Genomic DNA, 20,024 nt, shown 5'->3' with positions numbered 1-20,024 from the left:
TAGAGGTTCCAAGACCTGAACAGTTTCAGATATGGACACATCCCAAATGAGGTACTTAAAATGACTGTTCCCCCAAAAATGAAAATTCTGTCTGCATTCTCACCCTCATGCTGTTCCAAACCTGTAAGACTTTGATTAATCATCAAAACACAAATTAAGATATTTTTCAATGAGAGGTTTCTGTCTCTCCACTGAAAGTTCAGGAAAGCAAAAAGATCCAAAAAATGTCATAAGGGCATGTGGGTGAGTAAATCATGACAGAATTTTCATTTTTTGGTGAACTACCTCTTAAGGACCAGAACTGACAACTATGACATGACAATAAGGGTGAAAATAACAAAAGAAGGAAACCTTGAGGTTCTCAAGAGAGTGCTTTAGATGCCACTGGAGGGAATGGAGTGGAGAAGGCTATGGACAGGCTGTGGACTCTAGGCTGGTTAAGTAGATGATGACACGACCAAGTCAAACTCTAGACCACAGCTCCCAGAGAGCTCGGGGAAGTGGCTGGCCCTGCCAGAAGGAACCGGTGAGCCAGGAGACTGGTTGACCTCCTGCTTTTTGGAAGCAACAGGGGGTGGATGAATCTTCTCCGCCCTAGGAATTATTGGTGAGCAGATCCCTGGTGAAAGAACCCCTGGGCTCTTCCCTGTCGGTGAGGAGGCTGCAGCCAGGTTGCGGTAATCAGTGCCAAAGGGCGAGCTGTTGGACGGAGGGAGTTTACTTGCCACTTGTTGGCTCGTGAACCGTGACAGCACCTGAGTGACAGTGTTGCGGGCAATCTGCTTTGCAGTAGAATTGTCTGGAGTAGTAGGAGCAGTCGCAGTAGGAGAGAGGTCTCGAGGCGAGTGGACAATGGATACTTCGTGTTTGTGGTCTGCCTCAGCTTGTTGCTGAAACTTGTGGCGTGCTGCTTGGAATCGCTGGTTGATGCTGGATTGGTAAGAGGATGAATAGGTCGGACTAGAGCAGCCTAGAGAGGCCAGGCGCTTGGTCAGTACTGGGGAAGAGCAAGGAGATGAGCTAAGGGAGGACGAGGCAGGACTGCTGGGGGAGAGACACTGCAAGGCTCCACTTCCTCCAGGGAGCACTACCCCATTGTCCACCGATCCCTCTTCCTTGCACCTCTTGTCTGCTGGAGACTCTGGTTCTCTGAGAGTATGGTGACCATTTAGCTTGTGTTGTGGAGATGATTTAGATGCAATGGTTTTGCCATCGACTTCTGTTTGACTAAGAGGAGGCATGACACCTGTGGTTGCTTTCTGTGGAGTTTTTACCTTTTCTTCATTGTCCTCTTCCAGCCCTGCCTTTTCTCTTTCTTTCATTTCATCCAACTCTTTCTTTAGACTATTGAACTTCTCTAAAAGCTCCTGATATTGTTTTTCTTCCTTCTGTAGTTTCCCTCTCATCTGCTCGCGCTCTGTATCCAATTCAGCTAGCTTTCTCTCACATCTCGCCTCTATCTGCTGAGCATGAGCGCGTTCGCTCTCCAGCTCCCCCTTTAGGGTTTTGATAGTACTGCCCTCCTGTTCCAGCAGGCGGCTGAGCTCTGCAACCCGCTGGCTCTCCTCCTCTGCCCGTGCTGTAGCCTTCTGACATTCTTTCGCCAGGGTTGAGGATAACTGCTGCTGCTGCGCTAAATCCTCCTCAGCTTGATTCGACAGGACTGACTGCTCACGTTCTAAACGTTCGACTTGAGCCCTCTCAAACTCCAGCTGTGAAGAAGAAAAGCAAGAGACGTCACTTTAAAAATTAAACGCATTATATAGACATAAGACTTCAGACAACATCGAAGATGAATTCTACAATTGTTCTTGAAAATATCTTGTTTACTTGCATCTTCCTGCCTGAAACATAACTTATGAATATATTTAAGACTTCAGGACCCTATGAGCTGCAGAATGTGTGAGAGTCATGGTCAAGCATCCAGGAAAAAAATGAGTGTGTATGTGTGTGCAAGGGAAACCCAGGGCAGGACAGGAAGGGCCTTGTACATAATACTGGAGTTTGTACTTTGACCTTAATATCACCTTATCCTAATCCTATAAAAACGCAAACACACAGTGGAATGTCTTAATACACACACATACACACACACACAGAGGCGGATGGACTCTCACGCACAACAGTCCATAAACACAATAGAGCCTTTCCTCTGCAGAAAAGAGATCTGCGCCAACACTGTTACACAACAAAGCCACACAAAATCCGCTGGCACAGGGTGCTGTGATTGCTTTTATTTTGCAGTTTCACTTGTATTTATAATAGTGCAGTTTGTGCATGTGTATATATGTTTTGGTTGCGTTGCCTGGTTACCTGTTGCAGTAGTCTGTCTCGTTCCTTCTCCAGCATGGCAGTGATGTCATCACCCGCAGCATTGTCTTGAGCATGCCGTCGTTTCTCTTCTTCTAAATCAGCTATTACCTAAAGGCATACACGCATTCAAACATCAGGTCAAGAAAGATGACTAATTATGACTGCATCTAATAAACAGTAAGCATATATTATTTTCATTTGAGTTAATGATGTTTGAGTCACATTAATTGAGTCACATTATTTCATCTAAAAATTAAATTGTCATTATTTTATTCACATTTCCAAACCTGTATGACTTCTCTTCAGTGGAACACAAAAGAAGATATTTTGAGAAATGTTTTTTAAAATTTTTTTTTGGTAATCAGAAGTTTTTGTTTACTAACATTCTTAAGAAGATCTTCTTTTGTGTTCCACAGAAGACAGCAAGTCATACAGATTCAGAACGACATGAGGGTGAGTGACTGATATGGTTAAAAAATGCATAAATACAAATAATAAAGTAATATAGTAATGTATAATACATTTATACATTACTATATTACAAGAATGTAATGTAGAATGATTATCATGCATTTTTCTTATGTTTATGAGTTTGCATAATTATCATATTAGCAAAAAAATAAAAAGTGTTTAATCAAAGGAGATCTGCACCCTTTCAAAATAAGACTCACCCAGCGCACATAACAGAGAGATTAGTTGTGTTAAATTTTGGATTCATCTTTCATACAATGTTTATGAAATAAATAAAACCTTTTTTTTTACTTTCAAAGAACTGAATGAACCAGTGCCATAAGCATACATACATTTTCAATATACGCATTCAAGCTACTGTCTATATAGGCAGCTACCTTCAAACCCAGACTGATTAAAGTGGCATTAACTCGCTAGTTTTAATGCCTACAGCTTTTTAGCATTATCATTTTTGGTTCCCCAAAGAACCATTTTAGTGAACTGTTCTTAAAATAACCATTTTTCTTAGTGTTTAGAATATTTGAAAAATCTACACATCCTTTTTTCACTATAAAGAACCTTTCGTGGAATGGAAAGTTTCCATGATTGTTAAAGGGGTCATATGATGTTGCTAAAAAGAATGAGATGTGAAATGTGTTTATGTGCTTTAAAGTTCAAAAAACACATTATTTTCCACATACTGTACATTATTGTTTCTCCTCTATGCACCACCTTTCTGAAACGTGTCGATTTTTACAAAGCTCATCGGTCTGAAAAGCGAGGTGTGCTCTGATTGGCCAGATATCCAGTGCGTTGTGATTGGCCGAATACCTCAAGCGTGTGACGGAAATGTTACGCCCCTTGCCATATTGTGATGCCTTGTCCCGGCCGGAACGATGAGATAAAAACATTAAAACCCATTATAAACAAGGCATTTGTTGAGAAACCGGAGGCCTAGAGTGAGCAGAGGCCGGCTTGAGTCCCGCGGGACCCAACGTAACAGGGTGCGGCGCGGGACAAATCTTGATGTGCGGGTGTGGGCGGGAAGAGACTCGTGTGTGTGCGGGATACGCGGGACTCCCGAAAAATAGAAATTATCTAAACATAAAGTGTTTAAAACATATAAATTGTTATTTATCTGTTGCACAAAAGCAAAAAGAACAACTAATATTAACATTAAAATGATTGACATGCGCAAGCTAGGCATAGTTTCTATTTATAACACGTGTTTAAAAGGTTGCGCAATGTAGCCAATCACAGACTCAGCTGTTGATTTCTGGAACGCAATGGCCAATCAGAGGTGATTAAGTTAGAATCTACTCACCGCAGTGCTGAAATTGCGTGCTCACGAATCCTCTCATTTTAACACACGAAGTGTCGACACTGAGAAAGATTCATTGTGCATATATTTAATGTGATATAACAGAGCTTTATGAGATCGCGATTCACTGAGATGTCAGCTTTTAGTGATAATAAAGGAAACGCTGCTCGCATTCTGCCATGCCAAACCATGCACGCAGCAGCACATGCTTGCGTTTCTGTTAAAAATAACAGTGGTTTGTGAATGTGAATGTTGATGCTTAGCCTAAATAACAAATATTTTATTGGGAGCGTTTATGCTGGTTGTGGAGCTTAGGAGATATTACAGAACCATTTTATGTAAATTTCTTCGATGTACTGAAAAAAAATCTATATAGATTACTTTTATGCGGGCGGGAGCAGGACAAAACATGAATGTCACGGGCGGGAGCGGGACCAGGCGATCCACATCGCGAAGTTGATGTATTTCCTCAGCGACCAGCACGGATCAGCTCCAGGCATGACGAAGCAGATATCATCCTCTTTTGGAAGGCTGAACAAAGTAGTTTCGCTTTCACAACGAAACACACAGCGCCTTCACGACATGGCGGCAGTGGCAACAACAATACTACAGCGAGAATAAAAGTTATGCCTTCTTTCTTTGAGTGAACATTTGGGCGGCATTATGCAAATCTTCCCACATCGTGATGTAGACATGTGGGGGCGTGTTAGAATGAGCCGGTTTAGGAAGGCGTGGTTAACTCTTAACTTTTATAAAGAATATCTCTTTGGATTTGAGACTTTAGTCTTTGCAACTTTACAGATCTTCTTTATGCACCAAGAGCTTGTAACACTCCAAAGAGAAAGGAAAAATTTAAATCGCATCATATGACCCCTTTAAAAATTGTTCATGAAACCATAGGTGCCAATAAAGAACCTTTATTTTGAAAAGTACAGCCTTCACATAAGAGCCTAAAATACAGCCTAGGTAGGTAGCTCAGATCTTTGTCTCTCACCAGTCTGTGTCTCCTCTCTGCAGCAGAGAGCTGTTTCAGCAATTTCTCCTTCATGTTGGTGCAGTGGGCCATCACTAGCTTCAACACGCTCAGCGGGTTCAGACACACAGGACCATCATCCTGAGCCTGCGACAGTTCGCTGTCCCTCAGCAGTGCTATGAAGGGGTCACGGAGGTTGTAATGTCCATATCGCTCCTGTACAAATGCATCTCTCTGTTGTGCCTAAAAAATGTCAAAGGTAGACAGGAAAAGATAGGAATAAGTAACTGATTTCCACTGAGATATCGTGATCACACAGCAAGTTCATAGAATAACTGATTAATACCTTACATTATGTTTGCATATAGGCCATGTGTTTTTATGAGAGACAGAAAGAGAGATGATGCAATTACAGCTGGTCACTATCAGATCTATTTTCACAAAACATAATCACAGCCCTGACCCCTCCTTTGCGGGCAGGTGTTAAACCTCCCCTGGGCTGAAGGGATGGAGAGGGGGGCTCACACCACAAAAGGCCCAGCTGTAGGGGGTGTTGTTCACTACTCATTGTGCATGTGCGCGCTTGTGTGAGAGCTGGAAAGGGGGGCAGTGTGACTAATTTAGGAGGGTTAGGGTGGTCTTACTAAATAGATCAGCAGATGGAAGGCACACACACACACACAATTAAGGACAGGAATAGACATGTGGTTTATGTTCTGGGTGACACACAAGCTGCATCCTGCTGTATTCCTCTCCACTTTTCATGCAGTTCTTCCATCCACTGCATTCTTCTGTTTTAAAATCATATCTGATTCAAAGAAGTCGATTGCCCTCAAAAAAACAATTAGGATAAAAAAAATAATAAACTGTCAATATTAAAATGTCATAGTATTTTGTGTAAATATCTAAAATTATATATATATATATATATATATATATATATATATATATATATATATATAATATAAGAAAGTTTAAGCTGACTAAATGATTGGTGAAGTCCGGCATACCTCATCAGAGAGAAGTCTGTCATTTCACTGGAAGATCCAGTGGACATTTTGATAAAAAATTACATAGGTCAAAAAAAAAGAAGAAGAAAAAAAAGAAACATACGCACATATGACCTGTCTCCAGTAAGTTCATAATAGCATCCATTTTGAAAATAGATAGGGTGAATATTAATTCAGTATCAGCTTTTACTTTACATGATCATATGATGACGGCAAAATGTCATCTAAATGTAAAAATAGAGGGAAGGACAATTAAATGCACATTTACCAACTAATATGCCATATTGGTCAATTCCAATAAATAAAAAATGTGTAATATCTGACATGATACTGTGAATTACAGGCAAATAATCATGACCTCATCAGGCTAACGTATACATGACGCATACACATTTGGAATTTTCATGAACACGCCTTTGTGTCCTTAAATACACCAATGCAAACAAAAAATGTAGACTTTTATCTGCTTGATCACAATGCATGTGGGAAAGAAAGTAATATTTAACCAACCAGACTTCAAGAGACCTGAGCTTCCGCCGTTTGCTGGTGATCATTCAGTCTGAGACTCAAGGTCTTTTAATAACACAGAGAATGACAGAGGTGTGGTGTGGACTGGGTGTGAACATCAGCATTTTGATTAGCGCAATGTGGTATCTGTAACCACAATAACCATTAAAATACAGGCTGTTAACTCTAACATACTTTTTCTGTCTCTCAATCTCTCTGTATCAAGCAGAAACTCATATTGTACTTATGTCTATGCTGAAGCCGTGTGAGTGTGTTAAGACTCAGACCAGCAGGCTGGATAGTTTATTTGTATAACTTCAGCATTAAGCAGTGTTGCATACTACTCAACATCATTACAGAAAAGTACAGTCCATTTCCAGCCCTAGAGACCTTAATCTGTGGCCCTGCCGGCCTCTGAATGACCTTATCCAGAGATCAGAGAGAGAGACAACTGACGGAAGCAGATGTGACCGCTGAAAGACAAACATCACTATTACTATTGCTCATATTATGGGTTATATAGTTGACCTAATACACTAATTATTACATTTTTGGCTGTAACTCACTCTGTACTATTTGTGCTACAGATGTAAATGATATGATGAAGAATGATTCACTTTGGCAAAAGAGTAAAGAACCACCTGGAACACCTTAGTCCTGGCAACCAATATTTTGATATATACTACAGTCCAAAAGTTCATGGTCAGAAAGATTTTATATTTTGAAAGAAATTAATACTTTTTTTAAGCAAGGATACATTCAATTTATAAAAAGTCACAATACTTTTTATTTAAATTATTTTTTACTTTATATTCATCAAACAATCCTGAAAAATTTGGCACAATTTCCACAAAAATAAGCACAACTGCTTTCACCATTGGTAATAATAATGGTAATAATTGGTAAAAAATTTGGCACAATTTCCACAAAAATAAGCACAACTGTCTGCTTTCACCATTGGTAATAATAATTTCTTGAGCACCAAATCAGCATATTAGAATGATTTCTGTTTTGCCATCAGGAATAAACTGCATTTGAAAACATATTCAGATAAAAAAAACTGTTATTTTAAGTTGTAATGATATTTTACAATATCTCTGTTTTTACTGTATTTTAATCAAATAAATGCAGCCTTGGTGAGCATAAGAGACTTCTTACCAACCACAAACTTTTGAATGGTAATGTTACTTTTTTAATTTCACACTTTTTTAAATATTTGAATTCTTTAGTAATATCATAATATTTTGCAGCTGTAAACAAAGCTTTGTTTTTGTCTCTCTTCATACCCAACACAACAGACCAGACATACACCCACAATAACAGTCTAGCGGGACAGACAGCACTACACACACTAGCAACTGCCTTTCCCACCAGAAATCCAGCCCTTCAGTCTCAAGACGTTTAGTTTGAACATTAGTTACTCATTTTACTGCTTTCTCTGCTCACTGTAAAATATTTCACTGTGCATTTATCGTAAATTACTGGCAGTTAATTACAGTTCAGGACTTCCTGTGATGTAGCAGAATTGTGCCGCACAATCACAATGATTATCTGAGTTGGCACAGTAATTTTTTGTTGCACATTTGTAGATAAACTGAAACAGTATATCACAACTCTCAATAGCCAGTACTTCCTCAAAAGCTGACATATGACTCCAGTTTGTAAAACTGTTTATTGGTACAAAAGCAAATAAGAATAGCAGGTTTCTAAAAATAAGACATTCAGCTTTAATGATTTAACTCACTATTTTAACTCTAACTATTTATATAATCCCTTTAAGTCCCACTGCTCATCCAAGGATAATTAATTAGATTATTTATGAGCAGGGGCTTATGGGTATATATATATTATTTTACTTGGGTGTGTTGCTGTGGCATTAGTAATATATATATGCAGGACAAAGCAGGATGCTCTTTGTGCTGTTGCTGTTTTTAATCAAACTCTTGCTGATCTGAGGCGCTTACCGTCGGAGACAGAGAGGAATCAGGAGACTTCCTGGAAGGAAGTTCACACCGAAGGAAACCTACATCCCTCTAATCAACACACAAACACATACTCCAGGCGGTTCAGAAGAGCAAGGAACCCCAATGGTTTTTTCTCTGAGTGTGTGTGTGTGTGTGTGTTTGTGTGGAAATGAGTCACATTTTTAAGGTACAACCTGGGCTAGACATCCTCCCTATTAGGACAAAACAAACTGACTTGTTTAGTCTGTTTGGACTGTGATTTTAACATGCAATTCCCTATTCATGAAAACCTGTAAATAGACCTGATGTTCCTTTATAAGGCTTAGATGATGAAGCAGAGAGTGAGTCATATTAACGGCCGGTTTCCCGTTTAACCGCCAGCCCTCGGGATCTTGGCTCCTCCATTACATCAGAATGAGCCATGGGAAAATAACTCAAAAGGAGGAGCAAAAAAACGCTGCAGTTGATCTGGAGGCTTCCAAAACATCTAAAGTGATTGACACTGTTCTCCCAGCATGCACAAATACATGCACATACACACAACACAACATTCAAGATCAAAGACTCAAGCCCAAAGGGCCTCTCAAGGTTCCCTCTGCGAGTATAGCCCTTACTGCCCAGGAAGAAAGTCAAATGAAGCTGTAAAGACACACACACACATTTAGTATCTTGCCAAGGGCTGAGCAGTAAAAGAGGCACACTTACACACTAAGGCTTTGTTCAGACAGGAAGCAAAAAATCAGATTTCAAAAATGCACCTCAAATCGGTAGACCGCGAACAGAAAAAAAAACACATCCATGTGTTGTTTGAAATCTGATAATAATCAGGATATTTTCACTATGTATTGAATAGTAAATGAGTCAATGAGTCAGTGGTTTTGTACATCAATACTGCAGTAACCAAAGCAGATGCACCAGACACTGCCGACAATGTCTATGTTTCCTTCCAAGTAGTGAAAGTACACTACTGTTAAAAAGAGAGAGAGAGAAAGAGAGAGAGAGAAATAAATACTTTTATTCAGGAAGGATGCTTAAAATTAATCAAAAGTGGCAGTAAAGCCTTTTACATTGTCACAAAAGATGTCTGTTTTAAAAAGTGCTGTCCTACTGAACTTTCTATGAATCAAAAAATCCTGCAAAACAAAAAAATCACTGCATCAGTTTCAACAAAAGTATTAAACAGTACAATTATCTATCATATTAGAATTATAAAGCATGATTTCTAATGATGGGGATGACTGAAAAAGTCACTGTACAAAGTAGGGATGTACGTAATGTGAATGCACAAATATATTACCAAATGTACCTTTCACATTCAGATGAATTTAGCTTCTCTGTGTTGTTTTCAGTGTCCCACAAACTAATCTCATAGTGCAGTGCAAAGAGTCAGCAGTTGATCAGCAGGTCACAGTGAGACACCAGAGCAGCTTTAGTGGCTGAGCCCCTCGTCTCATGTTTCCATCTTTCCCACACACACCCCTGAGCTCATTTGAAGCTGCTGTTCTCTGTTATTAACACTGTGTTAACTCTTTAACTACAGCATCAGACAGAATAATTACAAGCCTAATAAAACACACACACTCTATATATATCCAGAGGGAACACTGTGGGCTTCTGTTGTGTGTCAGTATGAGTTCACACCAAAATGAACTACATTTGTTCTAGTTTTGAGAATTAAAGACTCAATCGAGCACAACTGATTTAATTTGTGTGCTTATAAAAGCATATAATGACACAGAAGATGGAGATTTAAGTGAGTAATGACTCTGTGCTAACACTTGTTTAAGTGTTGAGGAGTTCAGTTTTTAATGACTGTAAGGTTGATATGGCAGAATAACTTTTTTCGAGATAACATTTTTACATTTAATTTTCATAGTTCATTTTTATATAAAAATATATTGGTAATATTTTAACAACTTTCATTATCCATTAAAAACAGTTAACAGTAAAAAATGAACATATATGAAATAACTACCTGGAATTTTTGTATGTAGAATATACATGCTGTCATTTTGTAATTTATAAGTCCTAATAGGATGAAGACTGTGCTCATGAATATTAATTATGTTACATGATACACTTAATGGCTGAAAGGAAGATGTTGATAAGTGTGCACTAATCAGATGGCAAATAAATGAATCAAACTATTGTGAGGGGCATAGTTCATGAATATTTATTATATTGTTTACATCTCTTAATGTAATTTTTAGGTGAACTATCCTTTTAATTGATGTAGGTCCATTACCTTGTGTGTGTGTGTGTGTGTGTGTGTGTGTGTGTGTTTTACAGGAATAGCACTGCCTGCCATTGTTCTCCTGTCTGCCTCTTTCCTGAGTACCCCTGACACACTTCCTGTGGTTCCTGACCACTAGTCCACACCAAACACTGATCATACGTATACTTAACACAAATATCATATAGCCTACATAACACAAATCTATACACATGCAGAGCTGAGAATGTACAGTATGTGTAAAATTATAACATCTGAAATCTCCCAAATGCTCAATATTCACAATTATTAAAGCTGAAATATTACTTTTATTTTTCTCGATGCAATGCCTTCTCCTTTCAAAGCTTGATATGCAAACACAACATTTTGGTGCCATAACAACTCGCTCTCAATGCAGCAACATTAACTTGAGTTTGGGGAAGAGTCAAGGAAACTTGTTTGACCACAAGCTTTGCCAATATGCTAAAACATGCTAGCAATCCCTGTTGAAAAAAACTGCATATGCATCATGTGTTGGTTCTAAGCAACTAGCTCCTGCTCAGGACCAGCACATGACCAGCTAAGGACCAGCTTAAACCAGCTCAAACCAGCAGCCATGCTTCAAAACATACCTAACCAGCATATGCTGTTTTTTTCAACAGGGATACCTAGCAAAATGCAAAAATGTGCTATCAACATGCTAGATAAAACAACACTAAGCAGCATGTTAAAAATATTTTACATTAATGCATTTAACAGACACTTTTATCCAAAAGAGGAACAAAAGTAATTTGTCAAAGAGCTAACAATAATTGTAATATACAATGCCAAGTTTATTAGACAATTGGCTAGAAAACACAACAACATTATGCTAGCATCACTCAGCAACATGTTAATAATGTTACCAATAATGGTTAAGAATCAACAGAGAACATTTAGTGGTTTCTTAAACAACTATCAGGATTTTAATGTGGTCTAATGTGGTTTCATAGGAGTGTCTGACATTGCCTGTTGTGGTTTCACAGGGTCTACTAAGGTCTTATTTGGTCTCAAGTTATGTAACACACAATGTTTGAATTATCATTGGTCTTTCTGATTTTGACATTCTGTCTGTCATTCTTAAAGTGTTTAAAAGTATTTTAACCATTCATATATTTTTTTTCTTGCCACACTTTAGTTATTTTTGTAGTTCCATTTGGTGATGCTAGTGGTGAATCAACGACACGCTTCAGCTTTAAATGCATGTGTGTGTATGTATGCTCTTACCCTGAGTGTGTGTATGACTACATCTTGTGCTTCCAGTTCTCCTTCCAGAATGCTGAGCAGCATCAGAAGTTCAGCTTTACTGAGAGTCTCCACATTCATCCTGCTGCCCTGTAACACACAAATAGATTAATTCAGTAGCTGGGCCCTGAAGCAAAACCGCCGATTTAAAGGTCTGGCAATACAATGTTTTAGCAGGTCATGCACTGTGTAACTTTACTGAGACCAATGAAACTGGATCATACCACACACACATATAGATCGATTTCTCTGGCCTAGAAACGCAATCAAGTTCCACACATTTCATTACTGAATCACTCTTGATCTGAAATGACATTTGTGTTAGTCTGGCATTCATGAACATTAAAACACACACACACACACACAAAAACAGTGTTCAGCTTCTCTGCATTGTGGTCTGGCTCTCCGTCTGACCACATCCAGGAACCTATTAGCATTTCAGCACAGAGGTCTCCAGTGAACTAGTTCAACTGCTGTACTGTAACGGATTCCCTCAGTCTAGTAACACACACACGCAGTGTGTTTGAATGCTCTTGTGAATAATTTCTCTGTTTACTGCAAGTGACACAGACAGATCTGGATTTGGCTGCAGTGTAATGGACGGTTTTTCATTAACCAGTGGTTTGGCTTGTTGTGTCTGGGTTCATATTTTCATTTATTTTGGGGTGTGTGGGAGCAGAAAGCCAGAGGGAAACCTGCCAAACACCCGAACACAATCTGCGTGACTGCTGATTTTATTTGTGCAAATTATGATCATTCTGTATAATTACTCCCCTAATCCATAGCTGAACGTCACCATCATTATCATACAGTCATTTCAAACAACAGCATTGTCCGATTGGATGACTCACATTATAAGGGTGTAGATTAATTTTCATAACTGCACAGTTCATTTCAGGTTTGATGACCACACTGCAGCTGCCACATTGTCTCTGGTCAATATACTTAATTGGTTGCATAAGGAAGTAGTTCTACACACTAGAGCAGTGGTTCTCAAACCTGTCCTGGAGTACCCCCTGACCTGCACATTTTGTATGTCTCCCTCATCTATCACACCTGATTCAACTCATCAGCTCATTAGTGGAGACTGCAAGACCTGAAGTGGGTGTGTCAGATATAGGGAGACATACAAAACATGCAGTGCTGGGGGTACTTCATGGAGAGATTTTAGAACCCCTGCACTAGAGCATTTTAGGGACAAAAAAACCCTCAAAAGTCTTGTGATAAATATGTTGTTAATGTGGTAACTGTGGTATAATTGATGACGAACAGAAAATTAATGCACATCTCAGGTGTAACATCCACTACACTTCATGTTGTGGCTTTATTAGCATTAATATGTAGAACCGCCGGCTATTCCTTACATATTTGTCCTACCGTTCAAAAAACTGGTGTCTGTATGATTTTTTTATGTTTTTTAAAAGTCTCACCAAGGCTGAAGTTATTTGATCAAAAATACAGCAAAAACAGCAATCTTGTGAAATACTAATATAATTGAATGCAAATGTTTTCTATTTGAATATATTTTCAAATATTTTTTGTTCCTGTGAAGGTAAAGCTGAATTTTCAGCAGCCATTAATCCAGTCTTCAGTGTCACATGACCCTTCAAAAATCATTCTAATATGCTGATTTGATGCTCAAGAAAAAAAATCTTAGCATTATCAATGTTAAAAACAGTTGTGCTGCTTAATATTTTTGTGGAAACTGGCTGGCTATTTTTTCAGGTTGATGAACAGAAAGTCCAAAAGAACAGCATTTATTTGAAATACAATTTTTTCATAACATTACAATTGTCTTTATTGTCACATTTGACCAATTTAACACATCCTTGCAAACTGTTAAATTGTAGTTTAAAAAATAAAGTAGAATATGATATGTAAGGAGGGATTGCTTAATGATGTGCATAAATAATACATATATTTTTTATCGCACAGCTTTAAAACCTAACACAAGAACATTCTCAATCAATCCAAAAATCAAAAACCTAGATAAAGACATCTTTTTTCACAAAGATGGCTTTCTTAGGTGTTTTTCCCTAAGACAATCTAATGAGATCACTTCCTGATATGATTCAATCTGATCGCACGTCAGTGTGTTAGTAGGATGACAAGTATGTTATTTTTTTCCCTTCTATTGAATAGAAAGTTACACAGCTTGACCAGACTTAATATAATCTCATGGCAATGATGTCATCCAGACATTACTAACACACTGCGGATGGGGGCTGTTTGTAGAGCCAGAATATGTGTGTGTGTGTGTGTTAAAAAACGACTGAAATGCACTTTTATAACTCATGCAGTATTACCACTGGAGTCCAGCCGGAGAGCGTTTGTGCGTATATGTCTCTACTTACACACTGTTTGATAGGCTATACCTAATATTTGCATTAAACCATGGATACAGAAACAGTTGTTTGCTTAAAAGTTGTATGTTTATTTTTATGACATCATTAAATTGCTCTGGTATTAATGGTGTGACCACAAGGGATCATATCACATGCAAATGAATACACAAACAGCCTGAAACATCATATTTTCATCTTCATCTATTTAGTTTGTGTGTATAGGGTCGGTTAAGCCATTATTTACATCCACTCGATCTATATAGGAAACAGACTGCATTATTATTCCCTTAAGAATCTTCATCCTGCAGCATCTGGTTAAAACAGTATCTGTGCGGATCACAAGTGCATCCTTCCTGCATTCATTTCCTCTCATATTGTTTGTGTGAGAGTTTGACAAACACAGGTATGACAAGAGAGAAATGAAACACTGAAGCTAACGAGCTTCAAACAACAGAATCTTGAAAGTGTTTTTTTTTTTTAATAAAATATGGTTCTATCACTATTTGGATTAGGAAATACTGTCTATCATCCTGTTTTATCAAAATGCCAAATCTGCTGATCACTGGCTGTCACGGTCGGTTGGATTTTTACTGGTTTATTAAAACCAATTATATATAAAGGACAGGATTGGAACCAGAGTCCTCTTGCATGCTAAACAAAACCTTTACCACATTTTGAACAACTGTGTTGTTTTTTCGTTGGTTATGTCTTATCTCAACTAGCCAGGACTCCCACTGGTGCCCACTCAAAATGTAAAAAAAGAGCATGACGCCCCTGACTGTGGCTGTAATGTGTAGGTCAGAGGGAAAAATCTGGTTTTCTGCCTAAAGAATCTGTCTAAAGAAACCTCCTACGCCAGGCTGTAAATAACAACTACACAAATACCACATTTGACCAAGAACTGCATTCCAGAAAAAGGAAACATAACTTTAAACTACACACAGCAATCAAAAAGAGGAGAGATGACTCATTTCATCGAATCTTTGCTGCAGCCTGAGACCTGACAGACTGAAATTTAAGCCATTACTTTCTTTTACGAGAACCAGATCAGTCTGATATGTGAACAATTCATTTAGACCAGTCGGGTTACTGTGATCTGAAAAAATTGGCACACAACAGCGATGAGCCACAGACTGACCTTGATTCAGTTACACATTAAGTACACTGATCCTGATGATGTGAAATCAGTAACAGCTGCGGTGAGAAACAAGGCTATTTAACAGTATAATATGAGCGAGCAAGACATTGTGTGAGAGAGAGGCCCTGCCCCAAATGGCACACTTCATGTGCACTTGCGGTCTTGCAGACTTACAATGGCCGCCGCGTGTCCGTTAAGTCCATGAGACCACAAGGTCTCTATTCGTCAAGGGTAAGCTATAAGCTATTTGTCAAGGGTGCTCGCGAGTGCCCTCTTTGCAGCCTCTATACACCCTCAACGCGCACTTCTGCCAAGCCTGCACTGAGGCGAGCTCCACAGCACACTTCTATCTGACAGTCAAAGCGGCATTACATCACGAAAGTGTGGAAGACCGTGAGGGTTTATGGTGTGATTTGGGACAGGCACACAGAAAGATTTTAGAGAAAAAGTTACTGGCTCTCCAAAATAAACAAATGCGCACCAAGATATTTGAAGTCAATAAATATCTTGTATCACTAAAACATTCAGATACAAATTGTGAAGTGACAAATATGGTCTCCTGACAGACGACTGATATGAACCTTGTATCATTTGAGAGATAATTCAACCCCAAAATTACACATTTATCATTCCTCAGCAAAATTTTGTGTTTGAAATCCATTCACATCAATAGGAATTTCGAGCAAGGCAAAAAAATTCCCCTGCATTGATTTCAGAACGGGATCAAAGTTGGTTGTGTGAATTCACCACACTGAACAGATCATTTGTTTGAAGGTGACTTTTGTGTGAGCTGTTCTTCATGCATTACTACACTACTGACAATGGACCAATGGCTTTTTGCTAATGTGATCACACCTTAAAAGTTAAGTGAAGGATACATAAGTATACCACAAAAGTATCCTAAAAGTGATCTATACCTTTCAACTCATACGTCATGTTAAAGCTACACTCTAAAAAATGCTGGGTTGTTTCAACCCAATTTGGGGTAAAATATGGACTAACCCAACTGTTGGGTAAAATTTCGGTTACATTTTTAAATTAACTTTTTAACCCAACAATTGGATTAGTCCATATTTGACCCAAAATTGGGTTGAAACAACCCAGCATTTTTTAGAGTGTATATGTGAGGTATAGAGTGAAATTTAAGCCATTACTTTATACTTTATTCTTAAGAACAAGATAATTCGAATGATATGAATCATTTGGACCAGTTATATATCTAGATCAACTGATTCACCGAAAAGATAAGCCTCAAAAGTATAGCCACTTTCATTATACCTGCTTTTCCTTTTTCATTGCTTGAAAACTTCAGTCTCATTCTTATAACCGCATGGAAAAGAAGACTAGCACATCTTCAAAAATTCTCCTTTTGTGTTCCGCAGAAGGAAAAAATGCAGGTTTGGAACGACATGATTATGAGTAAATAATGACAGAACTATTATTTTTGCTTGAACTTCCTTTAAAGCATCTTCTAATGTAAGAACAGACCTTTTCTCTTCTCTCATCTCACTGAAAAATCACTAAACCTCAGACTTAACCCACAGCTGCTGAGGGCAATCCTTAAAAAAAACATCAGACCACAGTATAATGTCAGCTTGCTTAATGAATCATTAGCCGTAATGAGAGAGCGGGACATGTGTCAGATGGGTGTGTGGTTCACGGCAGCATTCTGATGTAGTAACCCCACATTAAACCTGTTCAAGCCCAATAAAACCATTATTTGGCAACTAAACACCATCTCCACATAGTCACAGAGACTGTGAGACTGTGAGAGTGGGAAAAAGAGAAGCACATATGGATTACAGAGACTGAAAGGAATTCCAGGAATTCACACCCCACACACACATTAATCAAATATTAACAGAAAGAGACTCCAGATGAGACTGTAATACATTCTAATTCATTTTGACTGTTAACAGCCGATCCAGCATCTGCTTCTCCCTGTCACTGACACATCTTATTAACAACTTGCAAATTCAAGATTCTGAAGCAGTATTCAGATCATAAATAACAAAATAACACCATGGGAGCTATTTTATAACACTTGTATAAAAGCAGAATGCAGTGATTTGGCACATTATAGTAAACCTAACCCGTTCACCCGGCTCACATGAGGTCGATATGCTATATCCTAAACCCTAAACTCAACCCTTTCCCCAGGCTAAAGCGGTAAGCTGGACTGAAGCACCGTGTTTTTCACAGTGTATAGTTTCCTTATTGCTACGTATTTGTGGTTCTGAACTAAATTTGTATAGAGTGGAACTCAAACTAAATATCCAGTGGTTACTAAGGTGACAAATCACAGATTCAGCATAAAAGCAGAATGCAGTGATTTGGCACATTATAGTAAACCTAACCCGTTCACCCGGCTCAAATGAGGTCGATATGCTATATCCTAAACCCTAAACTCAACCCTTTCCCCAGGCTAAAGCGGTAAGCTGGACTGAAGCACCGTGTTTTTCACAGTGTATAGTTTCCTTATTGCTACATATTTGTGGTTCTGAACTAAATTTGTATAGAGTGGAACTCAAACTACAATTATATACCATTACTCCTTTAATAGAATTCAGTGTGAATATCCCAAATTTCTGCCACAATACCATGGTGCAGTGAGTGTTACTACAGTAAATCCATGGTAAATGATGGCGATTTGTAGATTGAAAAGCCTTCTGACTGTCTCGTTGCACACAGCGTTTCTCCTGTTTGGCTTTAAACTAGTTTAAGGCCCTGTCCACACGAACGCGGTTATTTTTAACGCTTTTTCTACGTGGTTAGGCCATTCGTCCACACGCAAACGCAGCACCAGTTCATTGAAACCGAACATTTTTGAAAATGCCTGCCAGGGTGAAGATTTTCAAAAACTCCGGTTGCAGTGTTATCATGTAGACAGCAAAACCGGAGTTTTTGGCTTGTGACGTCAGCGTCTGCGCTGTTATCTCCGCCTACTGGAGACTTTTTCAGGCTTCTGATTGGCCAACATGGCTTTACGGTTGAGATTATATCGCCACATGTTGGTTTGGCATGCTCTTGACAGTGCTTCATAGCATGAGTTTGCGTTTTCATGTGGACGGAGATTTTTTTTAAAACAGAAGAAGGAAAAACCCGTGTACCCGTGTACGTGTGGACATGGCCTAAATCACCGAGTCATTTGTGTTCATCGCTGAATTCAAGAGCTTCACACTGGATCTCACAGCGCTGCTTAAAGGGTTAGTTCACCCAAAAATTCTGTCATTAATTCCTCACCCTTATGTCGGTCCAAACCCTTATGACCTTTGTTCATCTTCGGAACACAATTTAAGATATTTTTGATGAAATCTGAGGGCTCTCTGACCCTCCCATAGACAGCAAGGTAACTACCACGTTCAAGGTCCAGAAAAGAACCAAGATGATCGACAAAGTAGTCCGTGTGACAACAGTGGTTCAACTGTAAAGTTACGAAGCTACGAGAATACTTTTTTGCACAAAGAAAACAAAAATAGCGACTTTATTCCACATTTTCGTCATCATCATTACGCCGGATCTGGGTCAGCGCCGCCACACGCTCGCGTCATGATACTGTCGTGAACAATGGACCTTTTTCACATTTCCGGGTTTCTCAGCAGCGGAAGTCGTCATAGTTGGGTTAACTTGAAGAGCAGTGAATGGGAGAGTACCACAAATATATTTTTTTGCATTCCCATTTGCTCAAATAGCAAAAGAAAAACTCCACGATAGTGTTTTCATGAATTTCAATAAAAGGAAAAAAATTGAGAGAGACTGATAACGGCTGTCAGAAGAGAGAACGATGTCAAATTTACCGTCCCTTCCATAGACGCTGCATTAGAAACACCCTCGCATTAGCGTTAACTGTTTTTTTGTAATTTGATGCAAAGGTGATATAATACAAAGAATAGTGTTATAAATGTAGATTAATTTTTTTTTAAATACAAATATGATTTACGATGCTGATGACCGTTAAATGTGTCATCACAGTCTTGTGAAAAGGGTCCATCGTCAAGAATCCATTATGCACATTCTATATATAAAAGTGTACACAGATTCTTAAGCACTGGCAGAAAGAAAATGCTCCAAAATATGAAAGAATAAAGTTAAGGATAGAGGATAAACATATTACATACAAAAATATTTATTATGCATATTAACAAATCTAATCATGTTTTAAATATTTCAAATTTTGTATTTATGCTGTAGCTATTTTGTTTTACTTAAATGAGTGAATTTATCTAAAAATCACAGAGCGTTTCTTCACAACCGAGAGATCATAAACATGACAGGAAATGTTAAAACAACTGCTTAAACTTATGAAAAATTGAATAAGGAAAACCTATGAAAGTCATTACGTGAGCTAGGTGAACTCACAACAGTTGAAATATGGGAAAAGGATGAGAACTGATACTATATGGATGGACTGTATGTACAAGTTTATACATTTAAATATCTGGTGGTGTTGACTACCAGTACACACACAGATGTAAGCCTTATAAGTATATATATATATATATATATA

At 38.4% G+C, this 20,024-nt stretch overlaps 1 protein-coding gene across 1 annotated transcript in view; it reads right to left on the bottom strand.

The window, feature by feature from the left end:
* Window positions 1–166: 166 nt before the first annotated feature.
* Window positions 167–20,024, bottom strand: part of LOC107591755 (CTTNBP2 N-terminal-like protein) — a 20,957-nt gene continuing 1,099 nt past the window's right edge. The window contains exons 2-5 of the mRNA XM_016280992.1: window positions 12,017–12,124; window positions 5,079–5,300; window positions 2,314–2,421; window positions 167–1,712 (exon numbers count right to left, since the gene is read on the bottom strand). Of these exons, the coding sequence (XP_016136478.1) occupies window positions 438–1,712; window positions 2,314–2,421; window positions 5,079–5,300; window positions 12,017–12,124 (1,713 nt within the window). The 3' untranslated portion in view covers window positions 167–437. The remainder of the gene's footprint in view (window positions 1,713–2,313; window positions 2,422–5,078; window positions 5,301–12,016; window positions 12,125–20,024) is intronic.

The sequence above is a fragment of the Sinocyclocheilus grahami genome, unplaced genomic scaffold, assembly GCF_001515645.1.
Source record: "Sinocyclocheilus grahami isolate Dianchi unplaced genomic scaffold, SAMN03320097.WGS_v1.1 scaffold146.1, whole genome shotgun sequence".
Taxonomy (NCBI): domain Eukaryota; kingdom Metazoa; phylum Chordata; class Actinopteri; order Cypriniformes; family Cyprinidae; genus Sinocyclocheilus; species Sinocyclocheilus grahami.
Note: the sequence above shows the minus strand (reverse complement) of the source record. Positions and strands in the feature narration are given on the sequence as shown.